This window comes from Tripterygium wilfordii, chromosome 7 (assembly GCF_013401445.1).
Source record: "Tripterygium wilfordii isolate XIE 37 chromosome 7, ASM1340144v1, whole genome shotgun sequence".
Lineage (NCBI taxonomy): Eukaryota > Viridiplantae > Streptophyta > Magnoliopsida > Celastrales > Celastraceae > Tripterygium > Tripterygium wilfordii.
Window position 1 is genome coordinate 14,492,881 of NC_052238.1, and position 19,040 is coordinate 14,511,920.

Below are 19,040 nucleotides of genomic sequence, written 5' to 3' on the forward strand. Positions count from 1 at the left end.
ATAATCCAGTTTTTCCAAACCCATACCAGCCTTTCTTCCAAATCTTGTAGGCAAAAGAAGCTTCCCTTCCATTCACACACAACACTCAATCAATCTCTCTCTATCACAAACATACAGTTAATGCATATTCAAATCCTTCTTACCTAGCAGAGGTAGCTCGTTGCTCATGGAAATCAAAGGTATAGACTCGCCCTGTAGGAGCAACAACTGTGCAGAGGCAGCCCATTGCCGACACTAAACTATCGTCGCTAGGATTGGATGTTGAATTCTTACTTAATTGGCTGGCGCAGTTTTGTAAGCCAAGCATTTGATTTAGAAGGTGCTATGGAGCAAAAACTGAACGAACGAACGAACTCTCACGGTCGACGAGATAAGAAATCTAGAAGCAAAGGTTGTTGAATTGAAGAATGCCTTTGAAAGGTTTGATGTTAATATTGAGAATTTAAAGTCAACAGCTGAACACTATGAGCTTAAGTTCCAAGAAGTAGTTCTTTCTCCAATAGCCTCCTTCAACTGAACAACTGTTGTCAACACTCAACCATTGTCGTCGCCGCGCCGTCAGGTAAGGGAAGAAGGAGAAGGAGAGAAGGAGGATGGAAAGAGTTTAGGAAATTTAGGACAGAATGGTAGAGTCAAGTGAGGATATTGATAAATTACGATTTTTATAAGATTAATGAGGTGTATTTAGGAAAATGAAGGGTGGAATAATAATATTCATCAAAAAGGGTACTTCCTGTGAAATCGAATCTTTTGCCATACGAACTCCCGAGTCTTCTTTTATCCTGAAAACATCATCTACCGCAGAGAATCTCACAACAGGAAACGTCCTGTGAGCCCCACTATCCCCCAGATCCAACGGTTCATATTGCGTTTCCAAATTCACCAATTCTAGGGTTTACTCCGATCTTACTCTTATCGGCCTTTCAGCCCTCAAACCACACTCCTCTTCTCTTTTGCAGTTTACTCTGCATATCTCGCTCACGCGCCGCCGCTCTCTCCACCGGTAGCCGAAATCCTCTTCATCTCCTCCACCTTCCCTCTCCTCTCTTATCTTTTTTTTTCTTCTTAAAAAAAAAAAACCACCATAATTTCTCTATCCATCTCTCTGTTTTTGCGTCGATCGTTTTTTGTTATTTCAACTCAATCTATCTGTCCCCTAGGGTTTGCTGTTCAATAAGAAGAGGAGAGGGAAGATAAAAAGGAAAAAAAAAAAGCGAAAAAGCGAAAACTTGAAAAACAGAACAGGGTTGAGAGAGATGGCGCAGGTACAGCAACAGGGTGCGAATGCTGCTGCGAACGGTGGTGGTGGGGCAAATCAGATGGTCACGACTTCGCTTTACGTTGGTGATCTGGACCAGAACGTTACCGATTCGCAACTCTACGATCTGTTCAACCAGGTAGGCCAGGTGGTCTCGGTTAGGGTTTGCAGGGACTTGACAACCCGAAGGTCCCTGGGATACGGCTATGTCAACTACAGCAACGCTCAAGATGGTTAGTCACTGCGTTTGTTCCTTCTTTTATTGTTGTGGTTGATAATTTTATATGTGTTTGTTTTCTTCTCTTATTGGTTTGGTGGTTTGGTTGTTTAATATTGTTACAGTGTCTATTTCTATTAAGAAGTTTGAATTTTTATAACATTCATTTGTGGTAGGGTATGTAGTGTTTGGTGCGAGGAATAAGTACTCAGGCAACCATAGATAGATTATAGATACCAGAATTTGTGTGCGCGTTTTTTTCCCGTACTTATTTCAGTGAAAATTGTGTGCAAAATTGCAAATAAAACGGTTGATTTCTGTTAAGCCACGCTCAATTTGTGTCATTGAACATGATTTCCATCTGAAAGATATCATCAGTGGAAATGTGTTCTAGAAAATACTTGTTCACCAATATATTATAATTAATTGATTGTAGTGGCAATAGTCTCTGTGGTCCTCATTAATGATCCTCTGAGAGAGGCAACAGCTGCTGCTGGTCTTTGGTGGCGGGAATTGATCAGATATGGTAGCTTTCCTGTGTTTTCAATTTGAATTTTGGTTGATGGAGAAAATAGTATCCATTAATCTGTATAGTGTATGGTATAAAAAGACCTATTTTCCTTAGTTAAATAAAAAATCGAAAAAAGTTGAAATATTTCCTTGTGAGCATAGCATTTGTTAGTAATTATTGGTGGCTTGTACCCTCCAATGCGATATAGGTAAGTAGAGTACGCTTGCCAACAAACGGAAGTGAACCAGTTTTGGCCATTCTATATCTTGAGAGGTGGGGCCAAATGCCTTTCTTGGAAAGAAAGTAAGGGCTCATTCTTGATGTCTCCTCGTGGTTTGATACTTTGATAAGTTCGGTAGCCTTGCTTAGCTCCTTAGTTTTTATTTGCAATGAGAAAATGGTTCACAAGTACTGCTAAAAAAAAGAGGAAAAAGAAAGAGGTTTCCATGGCTCGCACTAGAAACCCCTGATGAAGACGCAAAAGGAGGAAGGTAGAAGGGGATACTCAGTGGGGGAAACAGGGTGGACTTTAGTTGGTACTATTTTGTTTTGTTTCTTACTTTTCTCATATAGATTCACGTAGCTGACGTCAACACTATTGGGGATAAATGCTTTGGTGGTGATGATGATGATAACACGTCTTAGTCAGCTGCTTTTCCTATTTGGAATACTGTGCTTGGTTGCTTGGTGTTGCTGTTGTTCATGTGGGAAACATTTTAGGTTTAATAACAGGCACACTTGAAGAGATCTGTAATTCTTTATATGTTTATGCTAGTTCAAAGGTTTATGTAGTAGGTGTTGAGCAGGGTGAGTGCACTCCAGGAGACATTGCATCCTCGCATAATCTGGAGAACGATACGTTATTATGTTGCTTTTCGGATGGGCTTTGGCTGTTTCCTTTTTAACATGTTTTATGTTTTTAGACTTCGATGCTACTTATGTTCCTTTGGGAAGGGTACTCACAAGTTTAGATTATGTACATCAGAAAGTGAAAATGTGACATCTACTGAAAGCTGCCCAGTTTTTAGTTCAAATGACAATGTAATATTTGTTGAATACTTTTGCCAAAGCCTAGGAGTACTTGGAAACTGAGAAAATTCAAATCAATGGAATTTTTCTTGCTGTATTTTCTTGTGTCCTGAAACAATTTTTATAATTTTAGTATTATTATGTGAATGAAATTGATAGATTCAATAAATCATGAAACACTCAGTCTGTGGATTTAATATGGGTTATCGACATACAAAACACTGTCTCTCCCGTTCTATCTTCTACCCTGTCAGTTATTATGAAGTCAAAAACCCTTCATGATGTTGGGGATCAAATCTCTTGCATGCACGCTGGTTGGCTGAATGATTTTTCAATTAAACTGGTGACATCTTATTAAATGATATGGTTGATGTCAATTAAATGATTCAGTTGTATACAAATGAGTATACGGTGTGAAGCATTGGGGGGGGAATTACTTGAATGACGCTCTATAATGTCATTACAGGCATTCTTACTTGAACTTTATGATACGTTACTCATTTCAGTATCTAGTTATTGAAATTTTTGATGGTAAAGTTACTAAATTATGAATCTGTATTATTGTATTTGGGCCCCAATTAAATATGTTTGTCAAATTTGGTCAACAGTCACTATTTACTAAAAGTGTTATTTTTGTGATTCATTACGCTGCACTATAGTGATGTCATTGTAGAGAAATCCATCTTGGTAGCATTACTTGCAGAATTTCTCATCTAACGAGAATGTTAGTTAGAAGAATTGGGAGCTCTAAAAGATTTTCGAATTGATGCCTATGCTGCCATTAGTGTCAGTTTTGACTCAAATGCTTTGTGGGGTAAAGTATTTAAATATGTTGATCCTGACCTAGCTCCCTAATTTTTTGTTTTGCATTGTAAAACCCCCTCACCTTGTATGGGCGGCCACATTATTCTTAATGTTTTTATTGTAAGTCCGTATAACTTTGGGTTTATATGATTGTTAAAACTTCGAAGAATGGGCTTTGAAATGCTTATGTTTTGTGTTATGATGTATTGTCTGCTCTTTTGAAAGTTACGGCTCGATTAGGAAATAGGCTCGTGAGGGCTTATAGTCTTTGGTTAAGACACGCTGTATAGTTGATATGAAAGTCTATGTCAGTATGTCTGTCTTCTAATTTTTCTTATTCGTAGAGGGCTCTGTCGGTTTACTTGGTTTCCTTTGAAGTCATCCATTAATCCATATATTCAAGAGTCTCTTGCAAAAAAGGAAAATTGGTTGTTTCTTTCCATCTTGTGTGCTGCACTCTGGTTACTGTAGTCTATTTCTTCCATGGTTAATCTGTTGGTTAAATCTTACAGCTGCAAGAGCGATGGACATGCTGAATTTCACTCCCCTCAATGGCAACCCGATAAGGGTCATGTATTCTCATCGTGACCCAAGTGTGCGCAAAAGTGGAGCTGGCAATATATTCATTAAGGTGTTTATCTGATGATATGCTCAGTTTTGAATGCAGCTATTTCTTATTGTTATAGATCTCTGGTGTTACCGACCCTTGCATTTTAAATATTTAATATGATTAACACATTATTTAACTTGACAGAACTTAGATAGGGCAATTGACCACAAAGCTCTGCATGATACATTTTCTGCATTTGGAAACATCCTCTCTTGCAAGGTGGCTACAGATGCTTCTGGCCAGTCCAAAGGATATGGATTTGTCCAATTTGACAGTGAGGAAGCTGCACAAAAGGCAATTGAGCAGCTGAACGGCATGCTTTTGAATGATAAGCAAGTTTATGTGGGACCCTTCCTTCGCAAACACGAGAGGGAAACAACTATTGATAAGATCAAATTCAACAATGTATTTGTGAAGAATCTCTCAGAATCTACAACTGATGAAGATTTGAAGATAATTTTTGGTGAATTTGGAACAATCACTAGTGCTGTGGTGATGAGAGATGGGGAAGGAAAATCGAGATGTTTTGGGTTTGTCAATTTTGAGAATGCAGATGATGCTGCTAGGGCTGTTGAGGCTCTTAATGGGAAGAACGTTGATGATAAGGAATGGTACGTTGGGAAAGCTCAGAAGAAGTCTGAAAGAGAAACTGAATTAAAACATAGATTTGACCAGAGTATGAAGACAGACAAATTTCAAGGGGCAAACTTGTATATTAAAAACTTAGATGATAGCATAGGTGATGATAGGCTGAAAGAATTGTTCTCTCAGTTTGGTTCCATAACGTCATGCAAGGTTTGTTAGTCACTCAATTCTGCATCAATGATCTTGTATCAGCCTTTTTAAGGATCTTTTCTAAACAAAAAAGAAAGAAAAAAAACATCATCTTTGACATGCTAACAGGTTATGCGAGACCCAAATGGGATTAGTAAAGGATCAGGGTTTGTGGCATTTTCTACTCCTGAAGAGGCGTCTAGAGCTGTAAGTTGAATTTTTAATGGATAGATTGAGAGATTATCATGACCATATTATTATGCATGTAACAGTAATTTTATTTTTCTGGATAGATGTTGGAGATGAATGGAAAAATGCTCATTAGCAAACCTCTTTATGTTGCACTTGCTCAGCGGAAGGAAGATAGAAGAGCGAGGATGCAGGTACATCCTCTCTGAAATAGTCATTGAGCCTTTAGTTACTTGTTGGTTTCCTTTCGACAGGATGTTGACAATATATATATACTTTGATGTCATTGTCTTCATTGATGTCACGTGAAACATCAAAATGCCTTTTATAATATGAGCTGTTTGTCACAATATGACAAACAACTTAGACACATGTTGTGCAATATTTATTTTGATTTGATTGGTGGTGTAGTTCACAATTTTTAACTTGATTCAATGATGGGCCATTTTGATGTTTAATCTTTGACCTGGTTTTGGGCACACTTAGAATTATAATTCATTTGGTTTGCATGATGGACTTCTGTGTCTTCTACAGGCTCAGTTTTCTCACATGCGGCCTGCAATGGCGGCTTCAGTTGCTCCTCGTATGCCAATGTTCCCTGCTGGCAATCCAGGTCTTGGACAGCAACTATTTTATGGGCAAGCTCCACCTGCTATGATACCTCCCCAGGTAATGCATGCTTCTATTGTGTTTTGCAATGTATTCATTTGTGCATGCCGACATGGTATATCTGTATATATTTACTTTACTTTGGGTCAGACATTTTTTATTATTCATTTTTGGAGATGCAAGATGGTTCAGGCTTATAGCACCTTTTAGGTGAAAAACATTCCTACTTGTGCTTACAACTGTTTTTCTCTGACAATGCCTTCATATTTCATAGCCTGGATTTGGGTATCAGCAACAGCTTGTTCCTGGTATGAGGCCTGGTGGGGCTCCTATGCCAAACTTTTTTGTGCCAATGGTTCAACAGGGGCAGCAAGGACAGCATCCTGGTGGCAGACGAACTGGGGTTGCTCAGCAGTCCCAGCAGCCAGTCCCACTTATGCAGCAACAGGTTGGACTGACTTTCTTTTATTGAGAATTTGAGTGCTGTGTTTACATGTAGCATTTTTCATCTGATGGCTTGTTTGAATGACAGATGCTTCCCAGGGGTCGCATGTATCGTTACCCACCTGGGCGTGGGTTGTCTGATGTTCCCATGCCTGGTGTTGCTGGAGGCATGGTTTCTGTTCCATATGACATGGGTGGCATGCAGCTGCGTGATGCTACCCCTCAGCCAATTCCTATTGGGGCTTTGGCTAGTGCCCTTGCAAATGCCTCTCCAGATCAGCAAAGAACGGTAGGTGCTTGCATTATTTTTCTGCAAATTCTAGGGAAAAGAAAGTGCTAATGGTGACTAATTTCTCCGGTTGTTTCTAATGTCTGAAGTATAAAATGTGAATGTGATAGTGTAGGCTTTGGTCATTTGTAGGCGTCATGACTGGATGAACTTTGGAAAGTGTTTTGTTCGTGAAACAACTAACTCAACTTTTTTTTTTAATGGGCTCTGTTGAAACAACTCAATGTTTTTGACTTTTTTTTTTTGCGATATAACTGTGAGTTGAGTGGGCTTTGTCGGAGTACTGAACAAGCTGTCGCTAGAAGAGATATTTTCTTTGCCTCCTTTTCCATCCACAAATTTATCTTCCTTTCATTCAATGGATCGATCCCCTTTTCTTAGGTAAGGACTCATTATTTGCTTCAATTATATATAGATAATTTTAGATGAGGGAGGCACCCTCATGGTGCTAATGAACTGTAACTTGTCTCTGTGTCTCTGTCAGAGTACTGAACAAGCTGTCACTAGAATCTTAAAATTAAGAAGGTTTGCTACTTTGCTTTGATATAATTAGATAATTTTAGATGAGGAGGCATCCCCTTGGTGCTAATGACCTGTAATTTACCTTTTTGTTTCTTCTTTTACCTGATTTTTTTAATGGGCTCTGTCGAAACAACTCAATGTTTTCGATTTTTTTTTTTTGCGATATAACTGTGAGTTAAGTGGGCTCTGTCGGATTACTTAAGCTGAACATGCTGTCGAGGAAGGTTTGCTTTGATATAAATACATAATTGTAGATGAGGGACGCACGCCCTTGGTGCTAACGACTTGTAATCAAGGTAGTCAAAATCACGATCGTACGATTTTACGATCATGATTATAGGTACCGATCAGAATAGTGGTGGCATCGATACCAGCTCAGGATTGTTGCGCATCGCGATCAGAATAGGTAAACTTGTTGAAATCGTGGTTTTATGTGTGATTTTAACGATTGTGTTTTACCCTTCAAACGGCCAAAATCTTCGACTTGGCCTTTTTTCTGGGGCCATTTTCTTCTTCTGGCCCCTTTTTCGCAGTCCAGCCCAAGTCCTAAACATGCCAAGACCCTTCTCTTTTTGCGTTAACAGTTGCGTGACTAGCCATCTTCTTCATCCTTTGCGCAACTGTGAGCTAACCCTAAATTTCCCATGCCCATCTTCTTCATCCTTTGCTGCAATCGATTCGACTGGGCCCATTCTCTTGCTGGTGACTTGACTCTCTCTGCTGGTGTTTTGGATCTTTCGCCGGTGATTCGATCGACTCTCACTGTTGCTCTCTACTGGTGAGTTCGACTCTCTCTGCTGTGGTATCGTCTCTCTCTAGTCTCTGCTGGTTGTTTCCTCTCCTCTCTGCAATCGATTAGGCAGGTATTGGTTAGGCAGGTTTTGTAATTTGTACTCTCTTTGCTGGTGGTTGTTTTGTTGGATGGTGTATTGTTGCTTACTGGTTCTCAGATACCCTGGTTGTGTAATTTGTACTATCTTTGCTGTTCTGTTTTTGTAATTTGTACTCCTCTGCTGTTCTGGTTTTGTCTTGGAGGGGAGATGAATATGATAGGAGTGATAGTGATGCAAGTGGTGAAAACGTTGATCTTGAAGATTTGAGCTAGTTTATTTGTTTCTATTTTGGTTGTTGAAACATGAGTTTGAGTTATGTTTACTATTTTTTTATGTTTGGTTGGTAGAACATTATTATCTAATTGTTACTGCATTATGTTATTGTTTTGACAAATCTTGGTATTGAAAATTATGTTCATTTTTACATAGTATGTAAAATCGTAACGATTTGATTTTACAATTTCGATTTTACACCCCTTCTCCAATTCCAATTCCAATTCGATTTTACATTTTCACTACCATTCTTGTAATTGACCTTTTTGTTTCTTCTTACGTTATTTTTGGGCCCTGTTGTGTTTTTTTTTTGGCTATACAAGTGTGAGTTAAGGGGGCTCTGTTGGAGAGTCCATAAGCTGAACATGCTGTTGCTAGAATCTTAAAATTAAGGCTTGCTTCGATATAAATAGATAATTCTAGTCTGTAGATGAGGGAGGCACCCCCTTGGTGCTATTGACTTGTAATTGACTTTATTTGTTTCTTCTTTTACCTGATTGTATCAGGGTGGCACCCCCTTGGTGCTAATGACCTGTAATTGGCTTTTTTTGTTTCTTCTTTGCCTGATTGTATCAGGGAGGCACCCCCTTGGTGCTTTGTTTAATAAATTATTTTCCATCCTTTGAAAAAGGTTATAAATAAATAACGCATGCAACTAGTGATGTGTGTAGGTAAAAATACTCAAGACACCCCAAAAAAATGAAAAGAAAAATCCATAGTTTCTCAGTTCCTTCTGTAATAGCAGAATGAAGATAGGAAAAATGATAATGGCCGTTCCTTTTGAGGCGCACTTGTTTATTGATGCGTCTTACGTCGCCTTCAACCTGCATCTATTATTTCCTTTTGAATTCGTGAGATTTGGATTAATAATATAATCTCTTCTGCTTGATGATGCTGTGTAGATGCTTGGTGAAAACCTTTACCCACTTGTGGAACAGCTGGAGCCTGATGCGGCAGCTAAGGTTACAGGCATGCTTCTTGAGATGGATCAGACTGAGGTTTTGCATTTGCTCGAGTCACCAGAAGCTCTTAAGGCAAAGGTCGCTGAGGCAATGGACGTTTTGAGGAATGTTGCTCAGCACCAGCAGGCAGGCAGTGCAGCCGATCAGTTGAGCTCGCTGTCATTGAATGACAGCCTTGTCTCTTAAGTTAATGCTAGCAGTTTTTTCGGAAAAGACAGGTTTATAATTTGTCTGTTTTGATACAAGCTATCCCAGTTACTCATTTTGAGAAGTTGGGAGGAGCTTAATAATTACTGTTTCTTCGCGCACTTTATGCACCTAAATATTTTTCTGGGGACAAACCAGTGGCTTGTTGCTGAAAACTTCTATAATTCGTAATGATTTGCTGATTTCCTAAGCTACTCAAAGGATTGATTTGATGGTTAACTGTTTTTCCAGATTCAATTAATTGCCTCGTCTCGAGATTTGAGTGACGCAGGGTGGTATTTTCACACGTTGGGGCAAGAGTCTATTTCATATATAATGATAGCCGATGATGGATACACAAATAGGAAATTAGGATTTCTGATAATGGAAACATAATAAGATTTGAACTCATGATCTTTTGTTTGCGCTAAGAGATCATGGTAAAGTTCCATCATCCCAGCGACTCTAAACACAAAGTACCAATCTGAATTTTGTTGTCTAACGCCAATTGATGGCGTTAATTTTACTTCTGTCCAATTAATGACTTAGAAAATGCACAAAAAGCCTTCAATTTTCCTACTTAGCAGAACCGATGTTCTTAAGTACAACAAAACAAAATAAACCATTGACTCAGAGCCCTTGTAATGCAAGTTCCATGCAAAGGGAAATGCACTTATGGCCTCTTCAACAATCTGACACATCAATCAAATGTTCATATGATTCTATCTCAAAAAGAAAAAACAAAAGTCACTTTCTCCCCTAATGACCAAGCAAGTAAACATTTACTATTATGTACAATACAAGGAACCTAAAATTATGAGCATATTGCATAGGGCCTTCAGAATTCACCCAAATCCTATGTCAACGCATCTAAATATTTCAAATGCAGTGTTAATTAGAGTTGAGACTTCATCGGAATCTTCCACATTAAATTAGGCATCTTGCTGAGTAACATGTCTTAGCCTCAGTCCTACATCGCCTTCGCGCTCATCTAGAACCAAACCAGCACTACCCAAATGAGAACTCTGCGATTCAGATGATGTTCCTACATCATTTTCCTTCTCATGACTATCTTCCCCAAAATCATGAAGCCTACGACCAATTAAATAGCGGTCATCACGTATGGAGTTGTGGAGGTTGGTGAACCAGAAGTGAAATCTCTTGGCACCAAAGCACAGCACACTGAAGCAGAGGCATCCAAGCCATGCAAATCTATACACCGCTGAATTTACTACCAATGGGCAACCAAGCACAGGAAACACCCCCCTAGCAAGTACGTATGGCACACACAAGGCTGTAAGAAGATTTATGATTATAGGCAACACAATCTCTCGCAAAACCCAAAGACCTCGCAGCCTAGAGAAACCGTCTTCTCTAACCCTTTCAAATTTCATTCGCCAGCTTTCACCCGCCAATGGCATCATGTGTTCCAACATAACCTGCTCAAGCATAAAAAGAAACCGATAAAAATAATAAGTGATAAATAATAAACATATTTTCACTGATAAAACATTTTCTCCTCATTTCTGATCCTGATGCTACAATTCCATCTCATCCATCACACAAAAAGAAAAAGGAGAGGGAGGCCGCTAAGTTAAAAAAATGAACTCAAGATTATATTTTATTGACAGTGGCCTATCACCCCTTTCATGACCCTCAGTTGCATTATCTAAAAGGGGAAAATGAGACAAAATTGGAATTTCACAAATTCTGCCATCACACGACCCCAATTGTGGTTAAGAAAGTAAGTTGACAAAAAACCTATGTGTTGAAGAATAGGTTCCCATGATTGAGCGGGAAGGCAAAAATAATAAATGAAAAGGGAGAAAAAGAAAAAAGGAGCAGGTGGCACAGTAGCAGTACAGTGTGACAGTCCAGATACAAAAACAAGATTTCATTGTGCTTTAGAATTAACCATAGTTCCCATAAATGGCTCTTTTGCAAATATTTAATGTTTTCCTCCCAAATTTATCTGGAGCACAGGAATCAAAACAATTTTATAAACACTTGGTCAAGAGCAACTAATGCTAACAAATATTTTCATCATCCATAGGGCAAGTCATCGACATTGAGAAAATCATCCCAAAATACCTCATCAATTTCATTCAAACTGTAGTTGTATTCAACTAAGTAACTAACTACAACAGCAGTGTATCTTGTACTGGTTAACAATTTCTTAAATTTTCATTTAAATATCAATTAGTACAAAAGTAGGCCAACAAAGCAGAACCAGGATTCTACTTATCAAAAGAAGCAGTATCCAATGGACAGGCATAAAAAAAGAGAGAACTCACCAATCTAGTCCATATCTTAAGAAAAATGAGTCCCACTGCCCAATCCTGATACAGGAGAAAAACTGGGCTTTCATCTACAGGCACCCGCATTGGTACAATCACCAGAAGTTCGAAGAGAAGCCCAACCAAAAGAGGAATGACAAAAATCTGTAGCACAACAATTTCGTCATTGAGGAATAGAAATCAACCAATATTGAAAATTACATAGGTAGAGTAGGAGAGACCTCACAAGAAATGAAAAGCATAAGGACTCATACCCATATTGATAATAGTGCAGAGCTCTTGACAACAATGCCACACCATTTCCAGATTTGGCAAACCAAAGCTGCTGCCCTCTTAGCTTTAACATGCTCGATGGAATACCTAGCTCCAGCTAGAGCAGTCCAAATAACATAGCTTCCGATGATGAAAGCGTATAAATCTAAAAATGGTGAAGAATTGAAGAAATCAGGTGATGCATATCAAAAGAAACGAGTGATTCAAAGATCATGAGATTTTGAATTATGGTTTATTGGAAGTTTAGGTCTTTTTCAGTTAGATTTTGGTTTTATTTATCATTTATTTGAGTTAGTGTTATTGTTGGGACAATATTATAGGGCTTTATTTAAGAGCGGGACCATCATAGTAATTTTCATGTTAGTCAGATAAACGAAATTAAATTATTTATTAGTATGTTTATTGTGGTAGGTTAGGGAGTATATTGCTTGTTAAGCAAGTAGTATCTTTTAGGGGCCAAACATCTTTTAAATTAGTAGTATTTTTTTCTCTATTTAAGGGTTGTAACCTCTCATGAGGGAGACAACTTTTACACAATCATAATACATAATTTTCTAAGGGTTTAAACCTTAGAGACTCCATTGAGTCTATTCTATCGTCCATTCTTCTAATCTATGCATTCAAATCCCTATTTTGCTATTCCTTGTTTTTATCTATCATTTTTCTTGCATCATCAGGCTTCAGCCCCAGAAAATACAAAGCATGGCAACTAAAAAAAGAGATATTGATCAAATAAGGAGTTCAATTTGAGCTCACCATTGCATCTGATGCCGTGGGTAATAGGCAGGACAGGAATTGCATTGAAAAGTACACGACCAAGAGATATAGGTACAACTATCAAGGCAGAATTAAAGATTAGCATCGTCATCCAAGCTACCACCAGCAAGAGGACAATGCGGAGAAAAAAGCTGTACCTGCTAAAGAGAAAATTAAGTGAAAAAACATTAGATGATGCAAGGTCTGAAATTGGCAAAAGTACGCCCACACCAACATATAAAGAAAATGAGCTAAGACCAATAAAGGATCAAACACTACATGGGCAAGTAAAAGAATAGTTGAGTTATAGAACTATATAAAAAGGCAAAAAACTTTCATGCACATGGCTCCCGCAGTGGGCGGGGTCGGGATGCAAACAAGATGTACGCAAACCTTACCCCCACATAATATGTGAAGAGGCTGTTTCCATGAGTTGAACTTATGACCCCTAGGTTGCACTGCAGTAACCCTACCACGGGCCACATGTTTTCGCCTATAGAAAAAGGCATCTTTAGTTCAACTGCACACTTCTGACAGAATAACATTAAGTAATGAAAACAAGAACCACCACCACAACAACAAAAACAAAAGAACTTTATACAAAAGCAATGACAAAAAATCAAAATGATAAAAAGACACCACAAACTAATAAAATACACACTCTCTCCAATGGAAAGGGCTACAGCCTACGTGGAAAAAAGTGCCCTTTCCCTTTCTTTCCCCTCCAGCCATCTGGTACGAAATCATAAATTCTAAGGAAGTCCCTTGCAATTTATGCGCCAAAGTACAGATAAAAGACAAAGTTCATAGGTAGAACAAAGAAAAAAAAAATTCCCGTTTTTTATGATCTGACATAAATCAGATCCAGTCCAAATATTAATATTTTATATCTATATAACTTACTCGGAATCAGATTGATCATCGCCATCATACTCCTCTGTGACATTAGAATCTTCTGATGCAAGAATGCCTCGGTTTGGATCACCAACATCTGGAAATCCTGCCACAGCCTGATCCTGTTCACCAAATTGTATTACTTGCAGTCTATCCTGCCTTCCAGGATCCCCATTCCCATTCTCCTGAGCACCATTGTCTTCACTTGGGGAAAGTAAGAAATCAGTTAAACCTAGTGCCCAGCCAACTACCGTAAACCAGTACCGTAGAAGAGATTTTATTGTACGCCGCAACTTGAAATGTTCAATAGCAAATGGAATACAGATCTGGAAGACAAGCAGGTCAGCTGGAATCTCGGTAAATGGATCAGAGACCCTGCTACAATTTGCATCAACATGTTAACAAATGAAGATGATCACCAAGATGAAAGGTGAATACTTGTCGACAAAATATGAAGATTGATCTTACGATATATCTAGTGGAAAAACCGAGGGCACCATCCGCATAGTGAGTTTGACAGGTAAAAATATCAGCATCACAATTAAACTCCCGTAGACTGCGATAGTCAAGAGGACCCTACGCACATGCTTGTGCACAGGATCGTCAATTAAATCACGAAAGGGATTGTAGTTTGGATCAGCTGGATCTCGAAGAAAGTAAAGAACTCCGTTACGCAAAACCTGCCCACAGCAAAAGAAGAATTAGATTCTCACAAAAGATAATATTACTTTTGAACTATAACCCCACAAAATAAGATAAAGAACAATACCCCACGAAGAAGGCTGACAAATATGCTTATCTGTAGCATGTATACAATCCCCACTACCCAATGCAGCGCACTGCTTGCCAGGGGAGAAATAGAAAAGAATTGAACTCTTTGAGCCATAGTCTTGCCAAACATTCTGATAGTACAGACATCTAGCCACCATCCACACATCAAAGGAAACACACCAAGTTCAATCACCAATAGAAAGGCAACCTTAATCATGGTCATCAAATGCTTCATTGCTGCCAAGAACTGTCCAACAAGGGATGGAATTGTCTCTGCTATTGAAGCAATACCATAAAATCTCCCCGTAGTTAAAGGTTCTCCCCTTGTGTAGCGAATTAGAGCAATAATGCCAAGGTAAAAGACGACTAACAAAAATATAAACATGTATCCAATAGCAAGAGTCGTAACATCAGAGAATTGTGATGCACCAACACTGGCCCTTTTCATAAACTCAGCTGAAAGTGGGGTGCTAATGTTGTTTGAAACTTCATTTAGTCCAGTCACATTTACTTTCAACATTTCTGCAACTTGATCCAGCACACCATTCTCTTGGCCATTCGATGTCAAGTTTGTAACAGCAGATAATGCATTTTTTAAGGTGATATTTGCCAACGAGAGGACAGTCTCGGTAAGAGACATAACTATTGACAGCACCGGACCACTAGCAGTAGACAAGATCAATGATGCATAAAAATGTACAAGCCGTCCTAGTGAGAAGGGCACGAAGATCACAACACCAAGAAATATCATATTACTTGACAGAACCTGCATATGTAAATAATATTCAATATCTCGAAAAACAAGAGATACCCATGCACATATCATTAAATACAAGGGGAAGAACGTGGATCAGACTTTGGCCTAGTTCTACAGGACCCAGGACTACAGTAACTGGCACTTTTATCTGAACTAATTCCAATGATATATAAAGTTACAGCCTAAATGAAATTTGTCAAAAAAGAAAGACACGAATCAGGTGATCCAACAACAAATGGCATATAAAACTAATTGGGCAAAAAAAAATTGAATATCAAATTTGCTTCTTTCTTGATCTTTCTCCACCACCAACGTGCTACATTGAAAGGCCCACAAAGATAGAGTGATAGACTATAAAAGCATTAAGACCATCATCAAACACGGAATTTCATTGATAAAGCTTCAATATGACAATGTTCTTGAGGATATAAATTCGGCCTCTTTATAATCTTTGGGTCGCACCCCTTGGTGCCTTAATCAATTTGTTCTCCAATCAAAACAGCAAGAATGTCAACGAAAACAGTGCATAAGAGAAGGATAGACTCACAGTGAATGCATTTTCAACTAAATGAAATACAGGACCCTGCATGCCAACAAGCTCATCAAAGGGCACATCCTCTGCCCCATCAGCGTCATCCAACCCATCAAACATCTGTTCCACATGAGCTTCAAGCCTTGCTGCCTGCATCTCCCACCGAGCAGCGACATTTTCCGCATTTCTTCGGATTACTTGACCGGCTCCTGCAATTCCTTGGGCTCCTCCAGCTTCTTCACCATTCCCATCAGCTATGAAATTTCTATTAGCTTGTCCAGGAGGACGTCTTGCAGCACGAGCGCCATTTCTATCCCCTTCATCTTCTCTCTCAGCATCTTGTCCTCTGAGTTCTCGTAAATGCCTGAAGTAATCCCTCAGAGAAATGGCCCCAAGAAAAATAAAGACGATGCTAGCAGAAAGAAGAAACCCATGCAAACAATCAGTAAGAATTATTGTAGTGGAGATATGACTCAGAAATAATCTCTGTGCTTCACCAAAACTTCTCACAAAAGCCAGCTGCCATATCCAAAACGTTATGAAGGGTATAATCAGGAGCCAGACGGACAGTACAAAACTAAGGCGCAAAAAGAATTGCAGAACATGGCAAGCTTTCGTTGCCATCCCTACTAAAAACTCCTGAAAGGGAAGCCTTGCCGGGGCATTCTCCGCATAAACAGGGGAGAAAGAAAATGCATGTTTGCAAACCTGGAAAACATATAAAAGAAATAAGTTGAACGTTCCCAAAAAAGAAACTTCAAAATAAGAACTCAGAGAATAATGACAATCAATTAAAAAGTTGTATTCAGTGGCACCAAAATGGAAATGAGAACCCAACAAAGACACAGAGAGCATACTAGAGAACAAAAAATGAATGAGCTCCGAACAAAGTGAACATCTTTGTGTTAATATTATAAGCAAATTGTACCAACTCAGATCCCAAAAAAGGATACACATAGATTTTCCAGAAACATAAGCAGATTGTATAGAGCTCGGTCTGGCTTGGATCCTGACAATACATATTTGCTCTGTACTAGACCTTCATCCCTAAATTAAGATCCACACCCTTACTTTTGCATGAGCCTAACATATATCAAATGAATTTCATCTTTCCGACAGCAACAGCTTAGTCTTTATGACCTCATGGTAAACTCACGAAAGAAACATTCAAAGCCTATGGGGTAAACTGTAAACTTCAAATTTAAAAAACATTCATTGTTATGGTTAACAACAATCCAATTCCCAGTACGTTAAAAAGGTATGAGATACATTACTCATCAGTTTCTTGTGAAATTTCTATTTTTGCCAAAGAGTTGAGCTTCTCACGAAAAAAAAGGAAAGAGAAGAAAAGAAGTTATTAGTCTACCATAGAATCATCCCTACTAAAAGAAGAGATTAAACAAGTATAATGTTTCAGTATGCGTTTTTGTCAAGACTCAATTTCTTTTGTAATGTAATCAGTACAACTCCAAATATCCTAATAAACCCATGTGTAATCTCTCAACAATTCCAGAATAGAAAACACCAATCAAAACCACAAAAAAACTTTAAACCGTCCTAATCTTGATCCACCCATGAATAATACAAACACACGCACATTAAAAGAAACTAGGAGAAGGCTCAGAAAAATAGGGTGAGAGAGAGAGCCAAACCTCGCATCGGCGAGCGTTGCTGTGATTAAGCCACTGAAGCAGGCAATCCTGGTGCACAAACTTTATGCTCCCGCTGCAGGCGCAAGGGAACCTCAACGGGTTGTCGACATCCCCCGGGTTCCGGCAGATCCTGCAGACGTCCTCGTCCTCGTCCTCAAACATCGCCGCCGCCGCCATCGAAGATGCCGCCCTATCCTCCTTATCCACCAAAACTCCCGGAGACGATGACAGTGTCGGCGAGGAAGAGGAGGCCGTGGCGGCGCTTCCGTCGGCCCCATTAAGAGGGGGCGACGGAGCTGGTGCTATCTCCATCAGGATTGGGAGAGTTCCGGGTCGGGTCAGAGTTGAAGGTCGAGTTCAGGTGAGGTTGCGGACATCGATCCCTCTTTCTTCGTTGGGTTTATGGGGACAGATTTTGCGTTCGAAGACGGATGATGGAACCAACTCGTGTAGTCTTGTTCCCGTGTTTGATGACGTGGAAGTAGGTGATTGGTCTTACATTGGAGTCCTCTGAAACTTTTTTTTTTGTTTTTTATTATTTTTTCAGATACCGAAACCTCTATTTATTTTTTTTGAAACGGAGGATTGCATATTATTAAATAGAGCATGACAATAAATCTGCCAATACAACCTCTTAAGATGATCTCCATTCACATGGAATGGGAGTTCTCAAAGCAAATTGCGCAATACAATGAGCAACCCTATTAATATTTCGTGGTCTAAACATAAAATCTAAGACAGAAAAGGAATCAATATAACTCCTACTCTCCTGAATTATATTTGCGTCCTCGTTTAGACCCACGTGATGAGAACGGATCTTCTCCACTACACCCTTAGCATCACTGATAACCACAATCGCAGCCAATCCACACCTACGCGCCAACAAAACCCCTTCACGAATAGCAAGAAGTTCAACACTCTCAACAGATTGAAGGAGACCCACCTGAGTTGCCAATGCCGCCACTAGCATGCCACCATGATCTCGGACAATACAACCAATTGCATAAGGTGGCACCCAATGAGTAGCCTGCTCCTGAGTTGTAGTAGCCACCCGTTGCTTACAACATTTATTTTTAAAAGAATATGAAATTAATATTTTAATGATAAAAAGATTAGAGCACGTCCAATGGACACTTGAAACATATTTTTCAAGTGTTCAAAAGTGAACTTTATGAAAAATTTAGACTGTTAGAGCATCCACAATGGTGCTATATTTAACATTGTTAACAATACTTTTTGGATAAATATAGTGCTATACCATCACAATGGGTATAATGGTGTGTATTTCAAGTACTTGAAATGTTACTTTTTTGATAAATATAGCGCTACATGCACACAATGGGTGAAAAATGATACTTGAAAATTTAGTGAAGAGAGAGATGATGAAAATGAAGAGAGAAGTGATGAAAATGAAGAAAGAGAAGATTAAAAGAAAGAGAGAGTTGATGAAAAGAAAGAGAGAGAAGATGAAAAGAAAGGGAGAGATGATGAAAAGGAAGAGAGAGAAAATAGAGAAAATGAATATAGAGTGTTGAAATTTATGGAGTGTTGATGAATAGTGTTTATTATGGGACCCACTCATCCAATTAAATTGTGCC

General features: G+C 38.9%; 2 protein-coding genes across 5 annotated transcripts; one reads left to right on the plus strand and one right to left on the minus strand.

The window, feature by feature from the left end:
* Window positions 1–900: 900 nt before the first annotated feature.
* On the plus strand, window positions 901–9,750 carry LOC120002046 (polyadenylate-binding protein 8-like). Its single transcript, XM_038850602.1, has 9 exons — window positions 901–1,491; window positions 4,332–4,450; window positions 4,574–5,224; window positions 5,333–5,410; window positions 5,497–5,586; window positions 5,927–6,061; window positions 6,276–6,449; window positions 6,534–6,734; window positions 9,265–9,750. Exons 1-9 carry the CDS (start codon window positions 1,257–1,259, stop codon window positions 9,508–9,510), a joined length of 1,929 nt encoding a protein of 642 aa, XP_038706530.1. The 5' UTR covers window positions 901–1,256; the 3' UTR covers window positions 9,511–9,750.
* A 313-nt stretch (window positions 9,751–10,063) lies between these two features.
* On the minus strand, window positions 10,064–17,887 carry LOC120001975 (probable E3 ubiquitin ligase SUD1). 4 transcript variants are annotated; one of them, XM_038850505.1, is made up of 9 exons: window positions 17,443–17,887; window positions 15,806–16,498; window positions 14,500–15,267; window positions 14,199–14,410; window positions 13,740–14,108; window positions 12,837–12,997; window positions 12,062–12,225; window positions 11,805–11,951; window positions 10,064–10,949 (listed from the first exon to the last, which is right to left on the minus strand). In XM_038850505.1, exons 1-9 carry the CDS (start codon window positions 17,752–17,754, stop codon window positions 10,443–10,445), a joined length of 3,333 nt encoding a protein of 1,110 aa, XP_038706433.1. In that variant the 5' UTR covers window positions 17,755–17,887; the 3' UTR covers window positions 10,064–10,442. The 4 variants fall into 4 exon arrangements, with proteins under 4 accessions (XP_038706433.1, XP_038706436.1, XP_038706434.1 ...); XM_038850508.1 differs by having other exon boundaries at window positions 12,837–12,994; window positions 13,740–14,105; window positions 17,443–17,886; XM_038850506.1 differs by having other exon boundaries at window positions 13,740–14,105; window positions 17,443–17,886.
* Between the last annotated feature and the right edge of the window lie 1,153 nt (window positions 17,888–19,040).

Coding starts and splice junctions, on each gene's coding strand:
- LOC120001975 (XM_038850505.1), bottom strand. CDS start 17,754: ATGGAGATAGCACCAGCTCCGTCGCCCCCTCTTAATGGGGCCGACGGA. Junction 12,226..12,836: donor CCACGGCATCAGATGCAATG/GTGAGCTCAAAT, acceptor CACCATTTTTAG/ATTTATACGCTTTCATCATC. Junction 11,952..12,061: donor CTGCACTATTATCAATATGG/GTATGAGTCCTT, acceptor GTTGTGCTACAG/ATTTTTGTCATTCCTCTTTT.
- LOC120002046 (XM_038850602.1), top strand. CDS start 1,257: ATGGCGCAGGTACAGCAACAGGGTGCGAATGCTGCTGCGAACGGTGGT. Junction 6,062..6,275: donor CTGCTATGATACCTCCCCAG/GTAATGCATGCT, acceptor CATATTTCATAG/CCTGGATTTGGGTATCAGCA. Junction 6,735..9,264: donor CTCCAGATCAGCAAAGAACG/GTAGGTGCTTGC, acceptor GATGCTGTGTAG/ATGCTTGGTGAAAACCTTTA.